The sequence below is a fragment of the Pseudopodoces humilis genome, chromosome 22 (assembly GCF_049639895.1).
Source record: "Pseudopodoces humilis isolate 2021_Gansu_Grassland_sample_001 chromosome 22, ASM4963989v1, whole genome shotgun sequence".
NCBI lineage: Eukaryota > Metazoa > Chordata > Aves > Passeriformes > Paridae > Pseudopodoces > Pseudopodoces humilis.
In genome coordinates, this window is record NC_142221.1 from 9628991 (window position 1) to 9648212 (window position 19222).

Sequence of the window (19222 nt, forward strand, 5' to 3'; positions counted from 1 at the left end):
GAAGGAAGACCAGGAATGAAAGCCAGGTAAAAGTGCTTGGGAGCTGTGCTGGATGGCTTGGGGGTACAGCTGAAGTCAGGGAGCTCCTCCTGGCTGGGTTGGAGGTACCTGCCTCCAGGTCACACTCAGATATTTGGAGTAGCAGCCAAATGTGGAATATTTATGGATAACTAATGCTGTTTGCAGCCTGGATAGGGTCTGCTGTGAAGAGCAGAGACCCCACTGTGCACAGGGTCAGGAGGAAAATGTCTCAGGGAAACGATGCTTAGGAGGCTCTTGGGATGAGCCTGGAGCTGGGAGAGATTTCCCAGTTGGAGCTGGTGCCAGGAAAGGACAGGATGCTGGCCAGGGCTGTGAGGCAGTGTTTGGGAATGCTGGTGCCCTGGGGCTGTGGTGTCTGGGTGAGCTGGCACAGGGGCAGGGCAGGAGGAGCTGAGTCAGTGGGCTGAGAAACCAGAGGTGGTGAAGGGAAACACCCTGTGGTGCTGAGCCCGTGCTGGCAGTGACAGTGGCAGTGCCAATGTCACCCGTGGCTCTTGGGAAGGGCTCTCCATGTCTGAGTGTGTGGCACGGCCATGGAAGGCTTTGTGGAGCTCCAAGGAAGCCCTGCAGGTCTCTCTGGAGTGCCAGGATCTCACTGTCCAGCAGAGCAGGGCTGTGAGGGGAGAGAACTGAACTCTGGAGCCAGCAGGAGCTGAAACAGCCTGGACACAACAGAGCTTCCCTGGGGCAGAAGGGCTCTGACTCCTCTCTTTGCTGCTCTTGAGCTCTCTCCCTCTCTGACACCTGGACAGAGGCTCTCTTGTGTCCCATCAGTCCTTTCCTCCTTGCTCCATGGGGTTTCTGTTTTCCCACTGCTCTTCTCACACAGCCTCTCTCAAGCTGGGCTCCTGTGCTTTGCAGGACTGTTCTCTGTGTGTTCTTAACCTGCTTTGCCTGAGAGGCTCAAGAGAGGAGGGCTTGGGTTCAGGGGCTGGAGCTGGAGGTCCTGCTCCTTTCTATTTTTCCCAAAAGAATCTTTTCCCTGTGGCAGTTTCCACATCAGGCACTGCATCCTTGTCCCTGAGCAAACTCTCTCCCATCTCCTGAAGGACTCAACCTATCTCTCTGGAGGCTTGCCAGGGTCTGTCCTTTCCCTGACCTTACCTCTGGGGCAATCCTTATTCAGGCTTTAATCACATCCTGTCTAGACTTTGCTGCAATTCCCGCTTTTATGGGCTCCTGAAATCCCTCCAGGCCCTGGAGTGCCAGAGGAGCCAGCGGGAGAAGGCCCACGAGGTGTCCAGCGTGGCCTTTGGCCTCGTCCACCCATCTCCAGTGGACCTGGAGGCCTCCCAAAGCTCTGAGGTGTCTGCTCAGTGTGGGCCACGCTCGTGCCCTTCTCATCCCTCCTCTCTCCGCTCTGGCAGGGTCTGCAGGTCAGGATGTGCCTTCTGAAGTCCTGGAACCTCATGGATGGGCTTGGCTGGCTTTATCATCTTCCCTGCAGAGCAGGAGGCTTTCTCCTCTTTCTCTCTTCAAGGCTGCATTTCTGGGCACCTTTTCATAGTGATTTTGTTGCCACATTTTTCTTTCCCAGGTGTGATGTTGGCTCCCTCCTGCCCAGGCCCCAGGGCTGTCCCCTCTTGGGCAGCCCGTTGCTCCCACCTTCCCTCTGGCCTTCCAGCTTCTCCTGATTGCCCTCAGGAAACTCTTTAAACGTGTCCCTGTCTCCTGGGACAGTGCTTTGCCAGTCAGGTCCCTCAGCAGAGGAGGCTTTGCCGTGGTGCAGAGCACACCCAGATGAGCAGCGTGGAGACATCAGGGTCAGCCTCTGTCAACAACATTTCCCCCCTGTAAAATCTGTTCACACCCCCCTAAAGGGTGCATGGGACCTTGATCACTCCAGGGTGCTCATCTCTGTCTTCAGAGAGTCCTTCTGTCCTGACATTTCTGTTTCCTGACCTTTCTGTTTTCTGTATTTCTGACTTTGGGGTATGAAATTACTTCTGGTAAATACCCAAAGCTACTTTGAGCCTCCAAGGAGGAGCTCTGGTGAATTGTGTGACTTGCCTGGGTGAGCCCAGAGGTTGTGTTTGTTGTTTGTTTGCGCTTGGCTTTTGTGAGCCCTGTGATTTTTCAGGGCAGATCTGTTTGCCAAGGGCTGTTACAGACAGGTCACAGCCTGTCAGTGTGTGATGGCAGCTCCACGTTTCTCCTCCTGTGTCCCCTCATCCCTGCTGCCCTGGGGTCACCCCTGGAAGCAGCATCTGATAGGAATACTCTTACAGAGCCCACAATGGATGTGCTTTTACCTTCTACATCCCAAAAAACAATCCGTCCCATCTTCCTGGAAAAGCTCAATGCTCCCTGTAAATACTTAGTTGTGTAATTCCACTTCCAAGATTCCCCACTGAAACTTGCTTGGTTTTGAAGTGATTTTCCTCCTGCTCCCAATCTTTTTTGTACCCTTTAAACTTCCACAGGTTTCTTTCCTCCATTTCTGTGTGACTGTTATCTAATCGTGCTTTTATCTCCTTCACTTTGGGTTTCTATTCCCAAAATCCCTTCAGCATCTCTTCTTTGGGGTTGAGGGAACTGAGATGGCACCAGACACACCCCAGAAAAGTTACATTTAGGCACAAGGTGGGCTTGGGGTGAAGGTTGTAGTGCAGTTTCTATCTGGTTATTCCTTGTATTACCAACAAGATCAGAAGGAATGAAGAGAGTGGATGTGGGCACTGTGCCAGCAGAGTGTTGACAGCAGAGGAAGGGATTTTCCAAATAACACAGAGAAGAACAGCCCCTCCCTGGTTTCATTGTCAATTAAAGCTCCACCAGCAGCTTTGTACTGGCTGAGAATCCCACAAAAATGAACTTGCACTGCGAGGAGAAATCTTGTGGCAAAGGTCTCGGTTTTGGATTAGGAGCCAGATGCTGTTCCCTGATGTGAGACTCCCCAGTGTGTGATAACTGTGCTTGTCCTGAGCTGTTAGCCAGCTTGTCCTCCTCAGGATGTGTCCATCAGCCACGGACACAAGCTGTGCTGGCAGCTGGGACCTGGTCCCTGTGGGAGCAGAGTCACCTCTCTGTGCTCCCTCCACCCCTCTGGGACTCTGGGTGTTGCCTCCTTCTGCAAAAGCTGTGCTGAAAGGCCACAAACCCTTCCTTGCTGTGGCTCAGTGTTGCAAAGCTTTCCCTTTGCTGTGGGAGGTTTTGGGGGGCACCCCAAGGCCCTGAGCAGGTCTGGCACCCCCTGTGCCACTGTCACATTGCAGCTGCTCCCTGGCATCTCTGGGACAGGGACAGCAGGCAGGGAACGGCTGGAGCTGGGCCAGGCCAGGCTCAGGCTGCACATCAGGGCAAGGTTCTTCCCCCAGAGGCTGCTGGCACTGCCCAGGCTCCCCAGGGAATGGGCACGGCCCCGAGGCTGCCAGAGCTCCAGGGATGCCCAGGCTGGGATGTTGGGGGGTCTGGGCAGGGCTGGGAGCTGGGCTGGGTGATCCTGGGGGTCCCTCCTGCTCAGGATATTCTGTGATTCCAGGATTCTGTGATCTTTGAGGCTTTTTGTGTGCCCCAGCTCCTGGAGGCTCACACCTCAGCTGTGGCACCAAACTTCTCATCCCTGGGAGGCTTCTGGGTCCAATGCAGTGGAGAAACTCATTCTTATTTTCAAGGTCCCATTAATCTGAAGCAATTGGACTGGGGACCTTAGGCAAGGCTTTTCCCACTGCTCTGGAGGAGCTCCCAGCCCCTGGGACACTGGAGGCAGTGCTGGAGCTCTGGGCAGACACTCAGGCCAGTGTTTCCTTGTTTGGGGTGTCAGGTTTGTCCCCTGCAGCTGCTCTCTGCAGGTCCTGCTCTTGTGAAAACCAAACTTTCTCACTGAGAACAGCGAGAAGCTCCTCCCTGAGGGTGATCAGAGTGACCAGATTTGCTTTCAGGCTGCAACTTCTGCAGCCTGCTGGGATTAGTGGGCAACTTATTCCCTCCTCCTGCTGTGATCTGTGACTGGTGTAAGCGGGAAGTGGCAGGAGGGAGCAGAGAGGGTGTGTTTGTGTGGGGCAGGTTCATCCCTCCTGTCACAGGACTCCACAAGCCTCAGGAAGCGGCTGAGGGAGGGAAGCCTCATCCAGAGCCCCTTGGGAAGGGCTGTGTGGGCTCCCTGTCGAGGCTGCTGCCTCTCCCCAGGGCAGAGGACATTTCCAGGACATTTCTCAGTGCCAAGAGATGAACTCCCTAGAGCTTCTCCTTTGCTGCTCCTGTGCTTGCAGGTGACTCTCTTTGTCTACTCCGACCTGCTGCTCTTCACCAAGGAGGACGAGCCCGGGCGCTGCAATGTGCTGAGGAACCCTCTGTACCTGCAGAGTGTCAAGCTCCAGGAGGGTGAGTGTCTGCAGCAGCAATTGGAGGCATTTTGGGGGTTTCCTGGCTGCAAAGGTTTCTGGCCAGCAGCAGGAGAGCAGCCTGCTGTCCAATGCCATCCAGCTGGTGCTTCCAGGTCATCCTTGCTGGGGTGCAGGGCCAGCATCATCCCTGCACTAACCTGCGAGCTCCATCTCCTGGGACACCTCAGGGGCACTCAGACCCTTTCCAGCCTTTTTGGGTGCACGTCTCAGGATTTGGGCTGCTGTTCCCTGGGGTCTGTTCCCCTGGCTGGGGTCACGCTGTGACAGCAGGGACTCCCCGGGGCTGGGAAAGGGAACTGAAGGCTTGAGGTTTCCTCTGTGACGTCTCCAGGGAGTTCAGAGATTGGCTCCAAGGGTGGCTGGCCAAGCTCTGATGACCTTTACTTTGCTGCTTTGCTTTGCTACTTCTCTCTTCAGCCACCCACTGTTTCCCTGTTGCTCACATCCATCCCCCTGCTCACCCCTCAGAGCAGGGCTGGGGACCTTGCCCTCACTCTGCACCTTGGCTGCCACCTTTCATGTCCAGCTGAGGCCTCAGAGAGGGCTTCTAGGGCAGGGTGACTTGAAATTGGTTATTTCAGGCTGTACTAAAGACTCCCTTTATCTCCTCATGCTCTAAAGAGGAATGAGGGAATTGCTCTACCACATCCTATTTGCTACGGTGGAGCCACTTCTTGGGCCTGGGCCCAGTTTCACCTCGTTCCTCGTGTGGTGTGGTTGTTTTTTGGGTAAGGGATTGTTTTATGTGCAGTTACCTGACTGTGCCACAGCTCCTCATCCAGCCCAGCCCTGGGACCCCATGGGGGGGGATGAGATAGAAGGAAAATCTTTGAGGTTGGTCAGATACTGAGTTGCCCAGAGAGGTTGTGGGATCTCCTGTGCCTGAAGGCGTTCAGGACTCCTGAGTGCCCTGGTCTGGGCTTCCATCAGGGGATTGGACTCCAGAGCCCACCAGAGAGGCCCCTTCCAACCCAAATTACTCTGGAAGTGGTGAGCCGATGTCTTTAGGCAGTCCTGTGGCCCTGACCAAGAGGAAAGAATCCAGATCTGGGCTGTTTCTCCAAAGGGATCCTTTTCTGGGTGAATTTTGCTGCTTCCCATGACTTTTTCCAGCTGAGCCATGAGCTCTGTGGATGGACTGTGTCTCTCCACGTGCCCCACGTTGTTCTGAGCCTCAGTGCTGGTGACCACAGTCAGTTGTTATTTCCCATTTCCAGCAACGTTTCTGTTTCCAGATGAATTCCCTGACCTATTTGGTGGCAGCAGAAACACAAGGGAGGGAGATGGGGCACCACAGCCACGACCCATTGAGAAAAGCCATTGAAGCCTCCCTGGGCTTTGTCGGGTGTGTTCTCAGCACTGCTTATTTCTAAGAAAGGGACAAAAGAAATTGTTCCTTGTTAAAGTGCTTTTGGTCAGCTTCTGGACCACGTGTGTGTGCTGCCAAAGGCTGGGGAATAGCTCTGCTCTTTTCACCTGCTTGGAGAAATCAGCTTCCCTGGTGCTGCTCCTGGCTCTGCACACCGAGGTCTGTCTGCAGCAGCACAGGATTGTGCCTCCTCACCTCAGGCACCGTGCATTTGTCAGCGGTTTTCTGCCACTTTATTTCCTTGTTGCCATAAAAACTTGGCTGGATCGTGTCTGGAATAGGTTCCTGAGGCTGTCCAGAGGAGATGGAGCCCCCAGCACTGACCCAGCACAGCTGCAGCTCCAGCCCTCCTGCTCCAGAGGCGGGGGGAGAGAGCAAGAAGATGTCTGTCCCTTTTGGCAGGGGTTTGCTGCTGCTCTCCTGAGTGACTGAATGGCACATGAATAGGAACAGGCGTGTGGCTGCCTCCAACAATTGAGACATCTCCGGTGCGCTCAGGGCCATTGTGCTGTTTCCTGTTCCTGCCGCTTGCTGCTCTGTGCGAAAGCAAATCAGTCTGATCTGCTTCACAATGCTCTCTCTTCCTGCTTTACAAGGCAGCAGCAGCAGCAGGCTGATGAGCACCACGCCAGCCAAGGTTCCAGTGACACAGGGCTGGCTTCCTCACCACACACTGTGGGAATTTCCACGCTCCGGGATCCTGGTTCCCCTCCGGGCGGGTGCGCTCAGCTTTGGGACAGAGAGGAGATTCCTTTATCCCCCCCATGCTGGGAACCCCATCCCCAGCTGGGATCCTGCAAACAAGGGCTTCTCATGTGCTGTGTCACTGGCCTTGACATCCCAGCCTGCTGCTCTGTGCAGCTCCAGGGTGCTCAAGGGCCAAGAGGGGATTTATGGGCCTTTTGTCCTTTCTTGGGATGCTGGGGAGCACCCAGGGCTTGTGGATGGCACAGGCACAGTTCACATTACTCTGGAAGCCAAGCCAGGCCCCACCACAGCACATCAGGAAGAGAAGGAAATCCAGGATCCTGCCTGTGCCCAGCCCCAGCAGATGCCACATACATCACCCAGGTCACAGCCTGGTACTGGGGACAACAACAAACATCCATTCAGTGCTGTCTCTTAGCCAGTTCCTCTGCCAGTGGCTCCACTTGCAGAGATGCAGCTGCAGCTTCGCTCTGATCCTGGTTTTTCTTCTCTGCAGGTTCAGAAGATCGCAAGTTCTGCATCCTTTACCTGGCAGAGGTGAGTGGTGCTGTTTTCCACTTTAGCTTTCCAGTGAGAGCTGCACAGGTACTGACAGCTCTGATCCTTTCTTCTGGGGCAAGGGGCACTGAAAAAGCTGATTTTAACTTCCCTTTAAATGAATTTGCCAGAAGCCTGGAAAAGAAATGTAATGGCTGTAGAATATATGAATAAGAATCTGCTAAAAGGAACTTGGGCAGCACTAGGACAGGTTTCTTTTCTCCTTCTCCCTGTGGATCTTCCTTGAGACATTTCACTTTTATTTTTTCTTAGGATTCTTTCCCCTGGGGGCAGATTTCTTTGCCAAATGTTTTGTCATTATTTTTAGGCACCTTGCTTTTCTTGTCTTCAAACATCCAGGTTTGGAGCCCTCAAATAAAATAAGGAAGCCCAGTCTGAAAGACAGAATCACAGCTCTGAACCCACATGTAGCTAAGTGCTGTAACCAGATTTGGGGTCACCCAGACATTGGCTCAGTCCCTTTTGTCAAGTAAAGGACTCTGCAAAATTGGTTCACACTGCACCTCCCTAATCATTGAAAGCTGTGGGTTTTTTCCCTTTTCCAGTGACTTTACTGTGTAAAGTCCTTGTATTTTCCGAGGTGGAAAGGTGGGTCTGGGAAAGCTCCCCAGGGCACAGAGGAGAAAGGCAAACATTGGAATAAAGAACCATTGTGAAAGTCGGGTGCAAATGCTCAGCATGGAAGTTGTTCACCTTGAGTGGCTGGAGCTGGGCCAGGGCACGACTCACTGCAGAATCCTCATCCTCTCTTGTTCCTGCCCTCCTGCTCCTTCCTTGTCTCCTCTGTTCTTTCAAAGAGCACAGTTTGAACAGCCCCTGCCTGTGACAGTTTCTGGCAGATTTGAGCACTGCAATAAGTGCAGGGAGCCCAGGGAAGCTGTGGCTGCCCCATCCCTGGCAGTGAACAAGTGTTGGACAGGGCTTGGAGCAACTTGGGATGGTGGAAGGTGTCCCTGCCATGGCAGGGGGTGGAATGGGATGAGCTTTAAGGTCCCTTCTAACCCAAACCAGTCTGGGATTCTGGGATTCAGTGTGGACCCACATTTCTGCACCCCACAGGATTTGGGATTTGTGGGAGTTTGTCTGCATTTTCCCCATCCCACACCATTCCCTGCAGGACACACACACCTCGTGGGATGTGTAAGAGCTGTCAGAAGGAAGGGTTTGCTGTCTGCTGGGAATGGGCAGCCTCACAGGGAGCCATGTGGAGCTGTGAGTGTGCTGAATTCACACCCTTCCCTGCTCTGGAAATATCCTGCTGACAGGAAACTGCAGGTCAGGGGTTTAATGCATTGTTACAAGTGTTTGATTCAAACCCAACATATTCAGACCAAATCGACTTAAAACCAAACAGCTCAGTAAGTTTTTCCTTTGAAAAGCAAATGGCAAATTTGATCTTTTTTTCCCCCTGGAAGTTTTCGTCTGCAGACACCAGAGTTTGTCTTGGGAAACTGCTCCAACAGAAAATCCTTCCAGCAGCAGCTCCTTGTGCTGCTGTGGTGAGCACTCATCCAGAGCTGAGCAAATTGGTGCTGTGAATCTGTGCCTGAGCTGGCTTTGCCTTGGACATGCACGGGAGAGCCTCTGGACAAACGCCAGAGAAATGTCCCCACCTTGCCCCGTCAGAGAATCCCAGACTGGGTTGGGTTGGAAGGTTTAAAGATCATCTTGTCCCACCCCTCCCATGGCCAGGGATGCCATCACCAGAGCAGGGCCTTGCAGGGATGGGGCAGCCACAGCTGCTCTGGTTCTGTGTGGACACATCCCTGCACCAGAGGGTCCCTGTGGCCCCTGCTCCTGCTGCCACCCTCAGCTGCTGCCAAGGGAATGCTTTGGACAAATGGATTGCAGCAATGCTGTGGCCTGGGTGATGTGCTTGTCTCCATCCATGTCCCAGATTATTCCACAGGAGCGTTCCTTTCCCAAAGAGTTCTCTGCTCCTGCTGGGATCAGCGCTGCTCATTGAATGCCCTTTGGGATGTGGCATTGTCCCAAAGGGAGGAGGCAGGGAGAGCCCAGGTTCTGCTGTTCCAAACAGCAAATCTGAGTGCTGGGAAAAGCAATTTACTGATGGCACAGGGGCCAAGTCTCAGGGACACTCTGGGACATGGCAGATTTTATGTACCTGGGTAATTTTGGAGCTGGCTGTTCTGGAAACGTCATCAGGAGAGTTTGCAAGGAGCATTTTGGGCACTGTTTTGGCAGACCTAGAGGGCACTTGGGCAGATGTTTTGGTGATAGGGAAGAGGGCAAAGGGGCTGGGCAGGGGGTGACAGCAAACCTACGTGACCAAGTGAACAACTGAGGGGAATTTGTTTAGTGAGAAAGGAGTGGAGATGAGCCTTTGTCTGGGAAATGGGCTGTGTGCTCTGTTGGAATTGTTTCTCAATTTCCTCTCATTCACAATAGGACAAGAGATTGTCAGGTTTGTGGCTGTGATTTGTCTGATGGGCACAGGGGGAAGGATCCCCTGGGCTGTGGAGGAGAAGGCACTGCAGGCAAGGCTGCAAGGGCTGGGATCCATCCAAGGACTTGAGGTAGAGTCTGCACACTCCTGGCTCTCACCAGTTTTGTGGTATGAGCGTTCTGAGAGGACAGAATTGTGCACCTCTGCCTTCCTTGCTCCCTTGCCAGTCCTGCTCAGTGGAAGGGGGGACTCCCTTGGCTCCAGCCATTCTGCTGCTGCTGGCCAGGAGATGTTACCAGATGAAAAATCCTTTCCTGCTCTCTGACATTTCCTCTGTTTCCTCCGTGGCTCATTGCTGGGATGCCAGAGAGGTTCCCCAAGCCTTGAGTCACCCAGCTCACGTGAGAGCTGGACACTCAGTCCCTCTGCCATGTCACACTCACAGCAGCACCTTAACTCTTTCCTGAACTGAGCTTTCCATTTTCCTCCCTCCAAAGGCCACCAGGTCCCAGCCCCTGCATTTCTCTGGGTGCTGCTGAGCAGCCCAAGCTGCAGGTGCAGTGAGACAACGTTAGAGCAATGCCAGCCTTTGGAAAAGCCCCTCTGGAGGATGCAGTGACACAAACCATGTGCACATTGCCCCAGGTGCTGAGGGTGCTCTGGGACTGCCCAACCCAGCATCCCAAATTCCAGCTGCAGAAATGTCCCCCTGTCCAGGCTGTCTCCTGGGATGTCCCTGGAGCTGAAGCACCCATGGCAGTGGCTCTGGAGTTGGTGGCCAGGCTGCTGGGCAGTGCTGACAGGTTCTGAGCTGCACCTGCTCTGCCCAGGGCGTTTCCCTGGCTCAGATGTCGAGTGACACCAGTAGCAGGAGCCTCAGGCTGGCATCAGCCAGAGCCTGGGCACAGGGCAGCTGTGCTGGCCCTGGGTGAGTGAGCTTGGTGTTGCTGGGGCCACTCAGCTCTGGGCTGTTTTCCCTGAGAGGAAAGGATGTTTGCAGTGCTGGCCCTGCTCTCTCTGCCAGAGTGGTGTTTGCAGCAGGAGCTCCGTGCCTGGCTCCTCTCAGGGCTTCTTGTGAAGGCTTTTACCTGATGAGCCACTTCAGGACAACTGTCTGGCCTGGGGAAACAGCCCTGTGTCCCCCCCTGGCTGCTCCACAGCAGGTGGAAAAGGTTCTTCAGGCTGATTTTCCTCCTGGAGGTTTAACAGGATAACAGAATGGTTTGGGTTGGAAGGGACCTTAAAGCTCATCTTGTTCCACCCCTGCCATGGCCAGGATGTCACTCCCTAGGTCAGGCTCTTCAGGCTCCTGTCCAGCCTGGCCTTGAACACTTCCAGCACCTTGGCATCCACACCCTGTGGGCATCCCCCAGGCCGTGCCATCATCAGTGCTCCCAAAAACACGACCCACAGCAGAGCCATGCAGAGATTGCTGTGTCCTGCCAGTGTTATCTCCATGCACATCCTCTCCTGCAGCATCCCTGGCACCCCAGCTCTGTCAGGGCCCCTGCTTTACTGCCAGGGTTTGTTTTATGGGCATCACCAGAAGCACAGGAAGAGCTGTGGTCCCCCCAGTGCCCCCAGCACGGGAGCCAACAGAACTTTCTCAGCAGCCCTTGGTTGGTGGTGCATGAAGTCAGCAGGCGGCAGCTGCCCGTGTTTTGTGCACAGGATATTCTCAGGGCTGGCTGTTTCTCCTTGTGAAGGTTTGCTCTGTGGTTTGGAGCCATTGTAGTCTGGAGCAGTTTCCGAGGTACTTCCCCTCTGGGATCTCTGCTGGCCTTGGCCACGGCCCAACACCCGGAGCGTTGGAGGCCAGGGGCTGGCAGGGCTGGGCTGGGCTGGGAGCCCTGTCCCCAAACCACCCTGCCATCAACCCTGTGCAGAGAGGAGCCCAGACAAGGAGCAGAGCCCTGCATCTGTGGGAGGAGATGGCCCAGAGCAGCTGGGGCTGCCCCTGGATCCCTGGCAGTGCCCAAGGCCAGGCTGGATGAGGATTGGAGCAGCCTGGGACAGTGGCAGGTGTCCCTGCCATGGCAGGGGTGGGGCTGGATGAGTTTAAGGTCCCTTCCACCCCGAACCATTCTGGGATTGTGTGACATGACCCCCCCCTCCCAGCCTGGGAACGTGTCCCTCGCACAGCCAGCAGTGAGAGAACAGCCCTGGGCTCTGCTGGGCACTGAGCTCAGGGCACCAGAGGTGTCAGACTCATCTGGCTCCTTATTCCTGAGCTTTCTCAGCTTTGCAGTGTCACACAGAGCCCCAGCACAGGGCCCTACACACAGGGGGTGTCTGCAGGGTGTGGAGGGTCTGGGGGCTCCTCCTGTGATGCTCTCATTCTCTGGGAGCTCCTCTCATGATTTATGGGTTACAGAGCCCCAGGCCCTCCTTGTGTGCTGTCTGCTGGGGTGGTCAGGAGCTGTGCATGGCCAGACCTCTCACCTGGCTGCCGTGGGGCTGGGTCAGCTTGGGGGAGCTGCTCCCTTGGAGCATTTTCCTGCAGATAATCCTTGCTTGGAGCAGGGGCTGTTTGGGGCTGGTGTTGGCTAGCTTGGCTCATTCTCTGAAGTACCTGCTGTGTTTTCCTGCCCTCCCTTGGGCAGTGTGGGGGCCACAGTGGAGCTGTGGGCTCACCAGGGGCTCCTGAGCACCCACAATAACGTGTTTGTCCCTGGGGGAAGGCAGGCAGAAAGGCCCTGGCAGCCGCTTCAGTCGCTGCCTTTATCTGGTGGCAAACTCCCCCTTCACGCCATCTGCATCCTCCTTTCCCAGCACTGTGAGATTAAACCCTGTTTTCTCTCTGTAAATATTGGCAGGCCCAGCAGCAGCCTCCCTGAAGGAAAACAATAACGGGGAGGCCGTTCCCAGCTCCTGGGGCAGCTCCCTGTGCCCCTTCCCCAGCCTCCCCCTGCGGCAGCTCCGTGCCCAGCAGGGACCAGGGACATGTGCCATGAATTTATCTCAGCTAACACACAGCCCTTCATCTGCCTGCACCCCAAAGAACTCTGCCTGGCTTTGGAGGCAGCTGTGGGTGCCCCTATGGCTTTCCCCAATCCAGGTGAAAGTTTTTGGGAGAGCAGGTTGATGGAAGAGGGAAAACCAGAGCTCTTTCCTTGGGGAATGTGCTTGGGAGAGGTTAAATGTCACTGTGGAGGAACAAAGTGATAATTAAATATGTACATGTTGGATAAATGCAATTTTGGCTGTTCATGTTCCCCCTCAGCCTTGCCCACAATACCTGGGACACACCTGGGGTGGATCCCTTTCCCTGAGCTCTGCAGCAGAGGGAAAGCTGCTCTCCTGGCTGTGGAATTGCTGGGTGGCCGAGGTCAGGGAGCTGCAGCAGCTGAGGGGGAGCAGGAGGGAGCAGAGGAGCACTTTGCTCCCAGCTCAGTGGGAGCTGAGCATCGCTGTGTGCTAAATCCAATCAAGGAGATGGGCTGTAATTGAATCAGAGAGGGGCTCAGGGCAGGGCTAGGTGAGCTCTGTGTGCTCACAGCCAGGGGATGTGAGATGTCCTTGGAATTGCTTTAAGCCTCGCTCCAGGGGAATCACAGGAGCCTGGCAGGGCTGGGAGTGTACAGCAGCCACAGCACCAGGGTGGGCTCCCCACAGCTGGGGCTGAGTTCTTGCTCTGTTCTCTTCTGACCACAAGTGTGGGGCAGGGAAATGCCAGCCTGGATTCCATCCCAGCAAATGGGCGCTCATCCTCTCCTCTGAAAGTGGGAATGAATTCCCAGGGATGAGTGGGTGGCACAGAGGTCCAGCCTGGTGACCTGCTGGTGTGGGACTGGGGGAGACTGGGACATCCAGGATGGGAAAAACTCACTGTGACGCTCCAGGAATGCTCAGAGCATCACTGCCACCCAGGATCTGGGGACAAGGGGGAGCCCTGCCACCTCCTGTCCCTGAATCCCAAACCTCTGCTCACTCTGACTGTGCTCAGGAAGCCTGAGAAGGAATTTTCAGTGTTCAAGCCTGTAGGAATAAGAGTGGGGATGTCCAGGCATAAGAAAGCTCAAACTTTCTCTTTCATGCAAGTCTCGTAGGGCCAAAGGACTGAACCAGAGCCCTCTTTCCCAGGAGATGATGTGGGAGCTGGGTTTATTTACCACTTTAGAGGATTTTGGATGAAGCATGAATGAATTCCCATCCAATGCAAACAGTGATTTAAATGGTGTGACTAAAGAGCATTTCCCCTTCTGGCTGTGTTATGTCTCTGGGGTCACGAAGCTGCAGGTTCTCTCTGACCTTTTTGGGAAAAAACAACTGTTGGGGACCTGCCCTTCTGGAAGGAAATTCTAGGGGAAAAGAAAAGGGTTTTTTTATGGCCCTTAGTGAACAACTCTTTTTCCTTTCTTTGCAGTCTGTCCTAAAGTTGTGCTTCTATTTTATTTTTTTTTCTTTTCCCATCTGGCCACATAAGGAGATGATCCAACCTTGGGCATTTCTGGACCCTTTATAAAGTGAAAGGTGCAAAATCCCAGCAGACAGCAGAAGTTAGTTCTTCATTTTTAGCATGAGAGAGAAGCAGCTGAAGGGCTGGGAGAAAGCTGCTGAGAGAACTTGGTCAGAAAGTTCCTTAAGTGAGTGAGATTTGGCCCAAACAAAACCTGTCCGAGACAACAGAAGATGTGTGCAGGGAAGGGCACAAGAGGAGGTGGGCTCAGCTGGGATGACTTCCCATCATTTCTCTTAATTCCTTCCTTGCTGCATGTTGCTAACAGACAGTGTGGGACCAGAGCTGGAGCTTCATCCCCAGATTCATCCTGGTGTGTGTTAAGTGAGGAGCAGGAGGGAGAGGCTGCTCTGGAATTTTATCCCAAATTCATCCTGGTGTGTGTTAAGTGAGGAGCAGGACGGGGAGGCTGCTCTGGAGCTTCCCTGAACTCTTCCTCCCAGCCCCAGCCAGCCCAAAGGCTCCTGTTCTCACCAGTTCATGCTCTGGTGCCTCACTAATGTTTGCATATGGCAAAGAGCAATTTCCACCCTCGGTTTCCCCTGCAGTGGCACAGGGTGCAGGACTGATGTGCTCTGCCCCTGTTGCACAGTCAGCTCCCCTGCACCACTCTCCCTGGCTCTGCAGGAGCTGATTTCCAGTCTCTTTTCCTCTCCTGGAAAAGGCCACAGGCCACAGGTGTGAGCTCTCCCCTGGTGTGCCGTGGTGTGTGGGGAGCAAGGAGTTTGCAAACCCAGGCAGGGCCTGCGACACACAGCTAATGACCTTCTCCCTGCTTCCTTTACGTCAGAAGTCGGAGTGCTTATTAAGTTTGGAGGCTTACTCCCAGGAGCAGAAGAAGAGGATCTGCTGGTGTCTGGCTGAGAACATCACCAAGCAGCAGCATCCGGCAGCGGCTCCTACGGAGAGCAAGGTAAGAGAGTGGCGCGGGAGCTGGGAATTCCAGCGCGGAATGTGAGGCTTTGCTCAGTGATGCTCCTGCCTGTGCAGGAGGCTGTTTGTTTGCCAGGTGAGGAGTGAGTTTGTATTCAGGCACTGCTGTGTCTGCAGCTTCCTGCCCTGCCTGGGGATCAGAGGCTGCATTTGCTTCCGCTGGCTGGAGCTGAGGCAGGCTGGGCTGACACCTCCCAGCATCTCTGCTTGGATGTTTGGACAGCTGAGGCTCTGCAACCCCGTGGCCAGTCTGCTCTGAGAGCTCACCTCTGGGGCAGGGCTGGGAGCAGAGGGAGAGCTTCGAGCTGTGTGCTCTGGGTGCTGATGAAATGGTCACGGGAGCAGTGGGACAGAGATTTGCCCCTTCTGTGCCCTTGGGTGGGCTCAGGTGTTTGATCCTGACCCCACAGGTGTCCTCAAAGCACAGAGGGGTCATTTGGGGAGTGCTGTTTTTCATGCCCAGCGAGGCAGCCCCGGCACTTTTCCCACACTGAGCAGCTCCAGCCTGGCCTGGGAGCGCTGTCTCAGCAGCTCTGGCAGAGATTTGTGTGTGTGCAGGGCTCTGGGGCTCTGTGGGGCTGTAATGAACACCCTCATCCACCTCCCCTGGGGCTGGGGCTGCCCCACGGAGCTCTCTGGGACAGTGGCAGTCTCTGCTGGGACATCTTGTGTCCCGGGGGCTGGGTTTGGGTTGTTGGTGAGTGACGCTGCTCTGGGAGAAGAGAAAACCCAGTGCTGAGTGTCTGAAGAGCTCTAAGTGCTGCAGATGGGGATTTTGGGGATAAAACCCCTGGAATCCCTCCCTTGGCTGGTGCAGGGTGGTGGGGCAGCTCCTGGCCCATGTCTCAGTCCCTGTGTGGGTGCCTGGTTCCAGGGCAGGTGTCCTTGGAGCCGCAGCACGGCCGGAGCCGGCGCTGCCCGGTCCTGGAGCAGGGAGACGTGGCCGTGGCTCTGCAGCCTCCCAAACTGGGTCAGCACAAACATCTCCGCGGGAGACAGAGCCTCCAGGTTCCCTTTCCTGCACATTTCAGGCAGACTAAAATAGCAACAGCAGCACACAAAGCCTGAGAACCTGGTTACCAACCAAAGCTCTCACTCTGCAAACAGCCCCGGGCAGCTGATTCACAGAGGTGACGGCACTCGGCCGCTCCTGCTGTCCTGTGGTGCATCTCGGTGGCACAACGCCGTGCCCAGCCACGGGGACCCTGCTGGAATCCATGGCATGGGGCTGCTGATGTGGCTCTGTGCTCAGCTGAACCCTGCCACAGGCTGGGGAGCACCCAGGGTGAAGCTCTGCAGGGACGTTTCCAATCCGAGCATCTCCACCGGGTCCTACAAAGGGACATCTTGGTGGCATCACTCCATCATGACAGGAGCTCTGGGCTGGCTGGGCTTTCAGGGGGTGGTGCTGTTTGCCCTCCCCAGCCCAGACTGTTCGTGGTTGTGGCTCAGAGCAAAGCCCTGGAGCATCTGCTCCCTGAGCTGTGGAAGGAGCCCGGCCACTGGGCAGGTGAAAAAGTACTCCAGAAGACGTCACACGTCTTTCAAAGGCTTTTCTGTGCCTCAGTAGCCAAAATCTCTTTGAGTGCTGTGGAGAACCATCCGAACCTGTGACAAAGGAGGTTTTCTTGGCTTGCCAAAGCTAATGGAAGTCCCACTGGTGGGGTGTGGGAGGAGGGAGAAAAGGAGCGTGACAGCAACTACCAAGCATTTTAAATTGAGTTTATAGCACCATGCCCATCCCAACAAGGTGTAAAGTGCCCAGGATGCAATTTTAAAGTAAACCTGGTGTGAAATGCAGGAAGGAGCAGGTGGGGAAGGAGCTCCCAAGGGGACAGGGGAGGGTGCCTGGGGCAGGGTGGGCACACAGGGCTGGGCAGGAGCCTGACCTGGCAGAGCTGCAGCTGGGGCTGTGTTCAGGCTGGTTTGTCAGGACAGAGCTCTCTGGGGATGCCAGAGCAGTGGGAGGCAAGAGCTGGGAAAATCAGCTGCTTCTGGTAAGGGAGAACTGATCCATTAGCTTGGCTCACCAGTCATTTGATACTAGGGCTATTTAGGGAAAAAAACCCAGTGTCTGTGCTCTGTGAACAAACAAATTAAGCTGGAAATATCAGCCTGGCCATGAATCTGATTTGCAAAGCCTTCAAAACTACTCCAGCTCAGCAAGAGGCAGCTTGTTTTGCTGTGGCCACAGTCTGGCCAAGGGGATGTGGGGTGGGAAGGAAGGGCCAGCACAGCCTGGGTGCCAGCAGAGCTGTGCCAGGTGCCAGTGCTGGAGCCAGGAAAAGGAACAATGAGAACAGAGCAGCTCCTCAGGAGCCCCCATGGCTGCCACCAGTGGCAACCTTCAAGCTGTGCAGAGATCAGACGGATTTTGGGCTTTGGGGTGATACCTCCTGTTTTCAAGGTCCCCCTGAGCTCTGCCTGGGTAGGGCAGCACTAAGGGCAGGAAGGTTCCTGTGGCTCAGGGACACCTCTGCAGAGCTGTCCCTGCCTCTGGCAGTGCCTCTGGCGGTGTCCCCGGGGAGGATGGTGTCAGGCCAGGAGCCCTGCAGGGGCTGCCTTGGCACTGCTGCTTTCAGAGCTGGTTTGGGAGCAAAGCTGTTGATTTCTGGGGGACTGGAGCAAATGCAGCATCTGCTTCTGGAGATGGAGGAAGAGAAATCCATGAGGGATGCAGCTGTGATAGTCCAGCCCTGCTCCCAGTGGGCTTTTCCTGCCACAGTCAGTGCAGGAGGAGCTCTGGGGATGGTGTGGCTGCTGTTGTGGTCCAGCTCTCTGTCCCCAGTGTCCGGGAGATGTGGTGCAAATGGGGCTCTGCTGCCACTGTGAGACTTGGCTGAACTTCCCTGAACTGCAAAGCCACCCTGCCAGCTGCAGCAGCTCCCAGGAATTCCTCTGTGGGTATTTTCTCCATCTGCAGATCCTCACCCCTCTCACCCTTGTGTCCAGGTGTGCTGGGGGATGCTGCTCCCTGTCCTGTGCCGAGCAAACCCCTGTTTGACATCCCCAGGGTGAGCCAGCTTGGCAGCAAACCTTTCCCAGCGGGGCTGTGTGGAGCCTGGAGGTTGGCTAGGGCTGCCAGGAACCACAGCCGTGGCAATGTGATTATAGAGGAGCAGCTTTGTGCATTAACTGAGTTAAACCCAGCTCGGGTGCTGACCATCAGTGCTGGGCTGCCCTGACATTGCTGCAGCAGCTCGGGGTAATTCAGCCTGGCTGAAGAGAGGCCAAAGCAGGGCAGGGGCAGGACAGGGCACAGGGGCTGGAGCTGCTCCAGCTGCTTTGGCTGCCAGGGAAAAGCTCCACAGCACAGCCCCCTGTGTGTAACAGACCTGCTGCCACCGACTGATTCTCACTGCTTGTTTCTTTGTGTCTTCCACACTCAGAACGGCTGATTACTCTTCCCTTCTGGCTCCGTGACCTGAGATTACCTCGGAGATGATGACTGGCTGTATCTGAAAGATGCAGATTATCCTTAAGCTAAATAATTACGGACACTCGGTGGCGTGGACTTTGGGAGTCCAGGACGGGTGCTCCCCTTGTTTCCCGAGGGAGGTGGTGGATGCTCAGCACTTTCCCGAGCCTGGCTGGGAGCAGGCGTGGATGACCCCGGCCCCTCCCGGCAGCGCTGGCTCCGGTGCTGGGAAGGAGCGGGCGGTGGGACCGGCCGGCCCCTTCCTGGCCGTCCCTCTGCTCAGGAAGGGCAGGGCTGGTTCTCTCACTTATTTACAGAGTGCGAGTAAACGAGCTGTCGGTGAAAGCGGTGTGTGATGGGGCTGATTGGAAGCGGGGCCGGTGGGGTGGGAGGGCTGCGGGGACAGCCCGGCTCCGCCGGGCACCTTCGGTGTGGGTCACCCCACTCCTGTCCCATCCCCAGCCTCCTCTTCCTCATCCCGAGCATCCCAGGCACTGTCCCTCCACAGTCCCTGCTCCTTGGCACCCCCTGCCCCAGCTCCCTTCTCCTCACACCGCGGGTACACCTTGCACAGTCAGGCACCGGCGCTGGGGTGAGGCTGTGCACAGCCCCGTTCCTCCCTGGCTCTCTGAGCAGCTGCTTCACTCACAGCAGTTTGGTCAGAGCATCATCAGCTCCTCGATGGGGAGGGAGGGGAGGATCTTGTACCTTCTTATTTTGTTTTGGGCCTTTCCATTTTGGGCTGGGAAGATGCTACCCTGTCTGTGCCAGGAAACCTGGATCTTCAGGAGAGGCCGCGCAGGGCTGAGCACATCACAGCAGCACCTGGAGGGCCAACCTGAACCTGCCCTCTGAGCACATAATTGTGTTGTCAGGGGGCTCAAACAGGGGAGAAACTCTGAGGGTGATTCTGCCCCAATGAGGGTTAAAGCATCAGCTGGCAGGACGTGCAGCCAGGTCACAAAACCAAAACAAAGTCTCG

General features: G+C 55.5%; 1 protein-coding gene across 2 annotated transcripts in view; it reads left to right on the forward strand.

Moving 5' to 3' along the window:
• Nucleotides 1-19222, forward strand: part of RGS3 (regulator of G protein signaling 3) — a 59344-nt gene that overhangs the window by 19322 nt on the left and 20800 nt on the right. The window contains exons 15-17 of one of the 2 annotated variants that reach the window (XM_014256353.2): nt 4254-4371; nt 6962-7002; nt 14680-14802. In XM_014256353.2, coding sequence (XP_014111828.1) covers nt 4254-4371; nt 6962-7002; nt 14680-14802 — 282 coding nt within the window. The remainder of the gene's footprint in view (nt 1-4253; nt 4372-6961; nt 7003-14679; nt 14803-19222) is intronic. The other variant, XM_005527154.3, reaches the window with a different exon arrangement.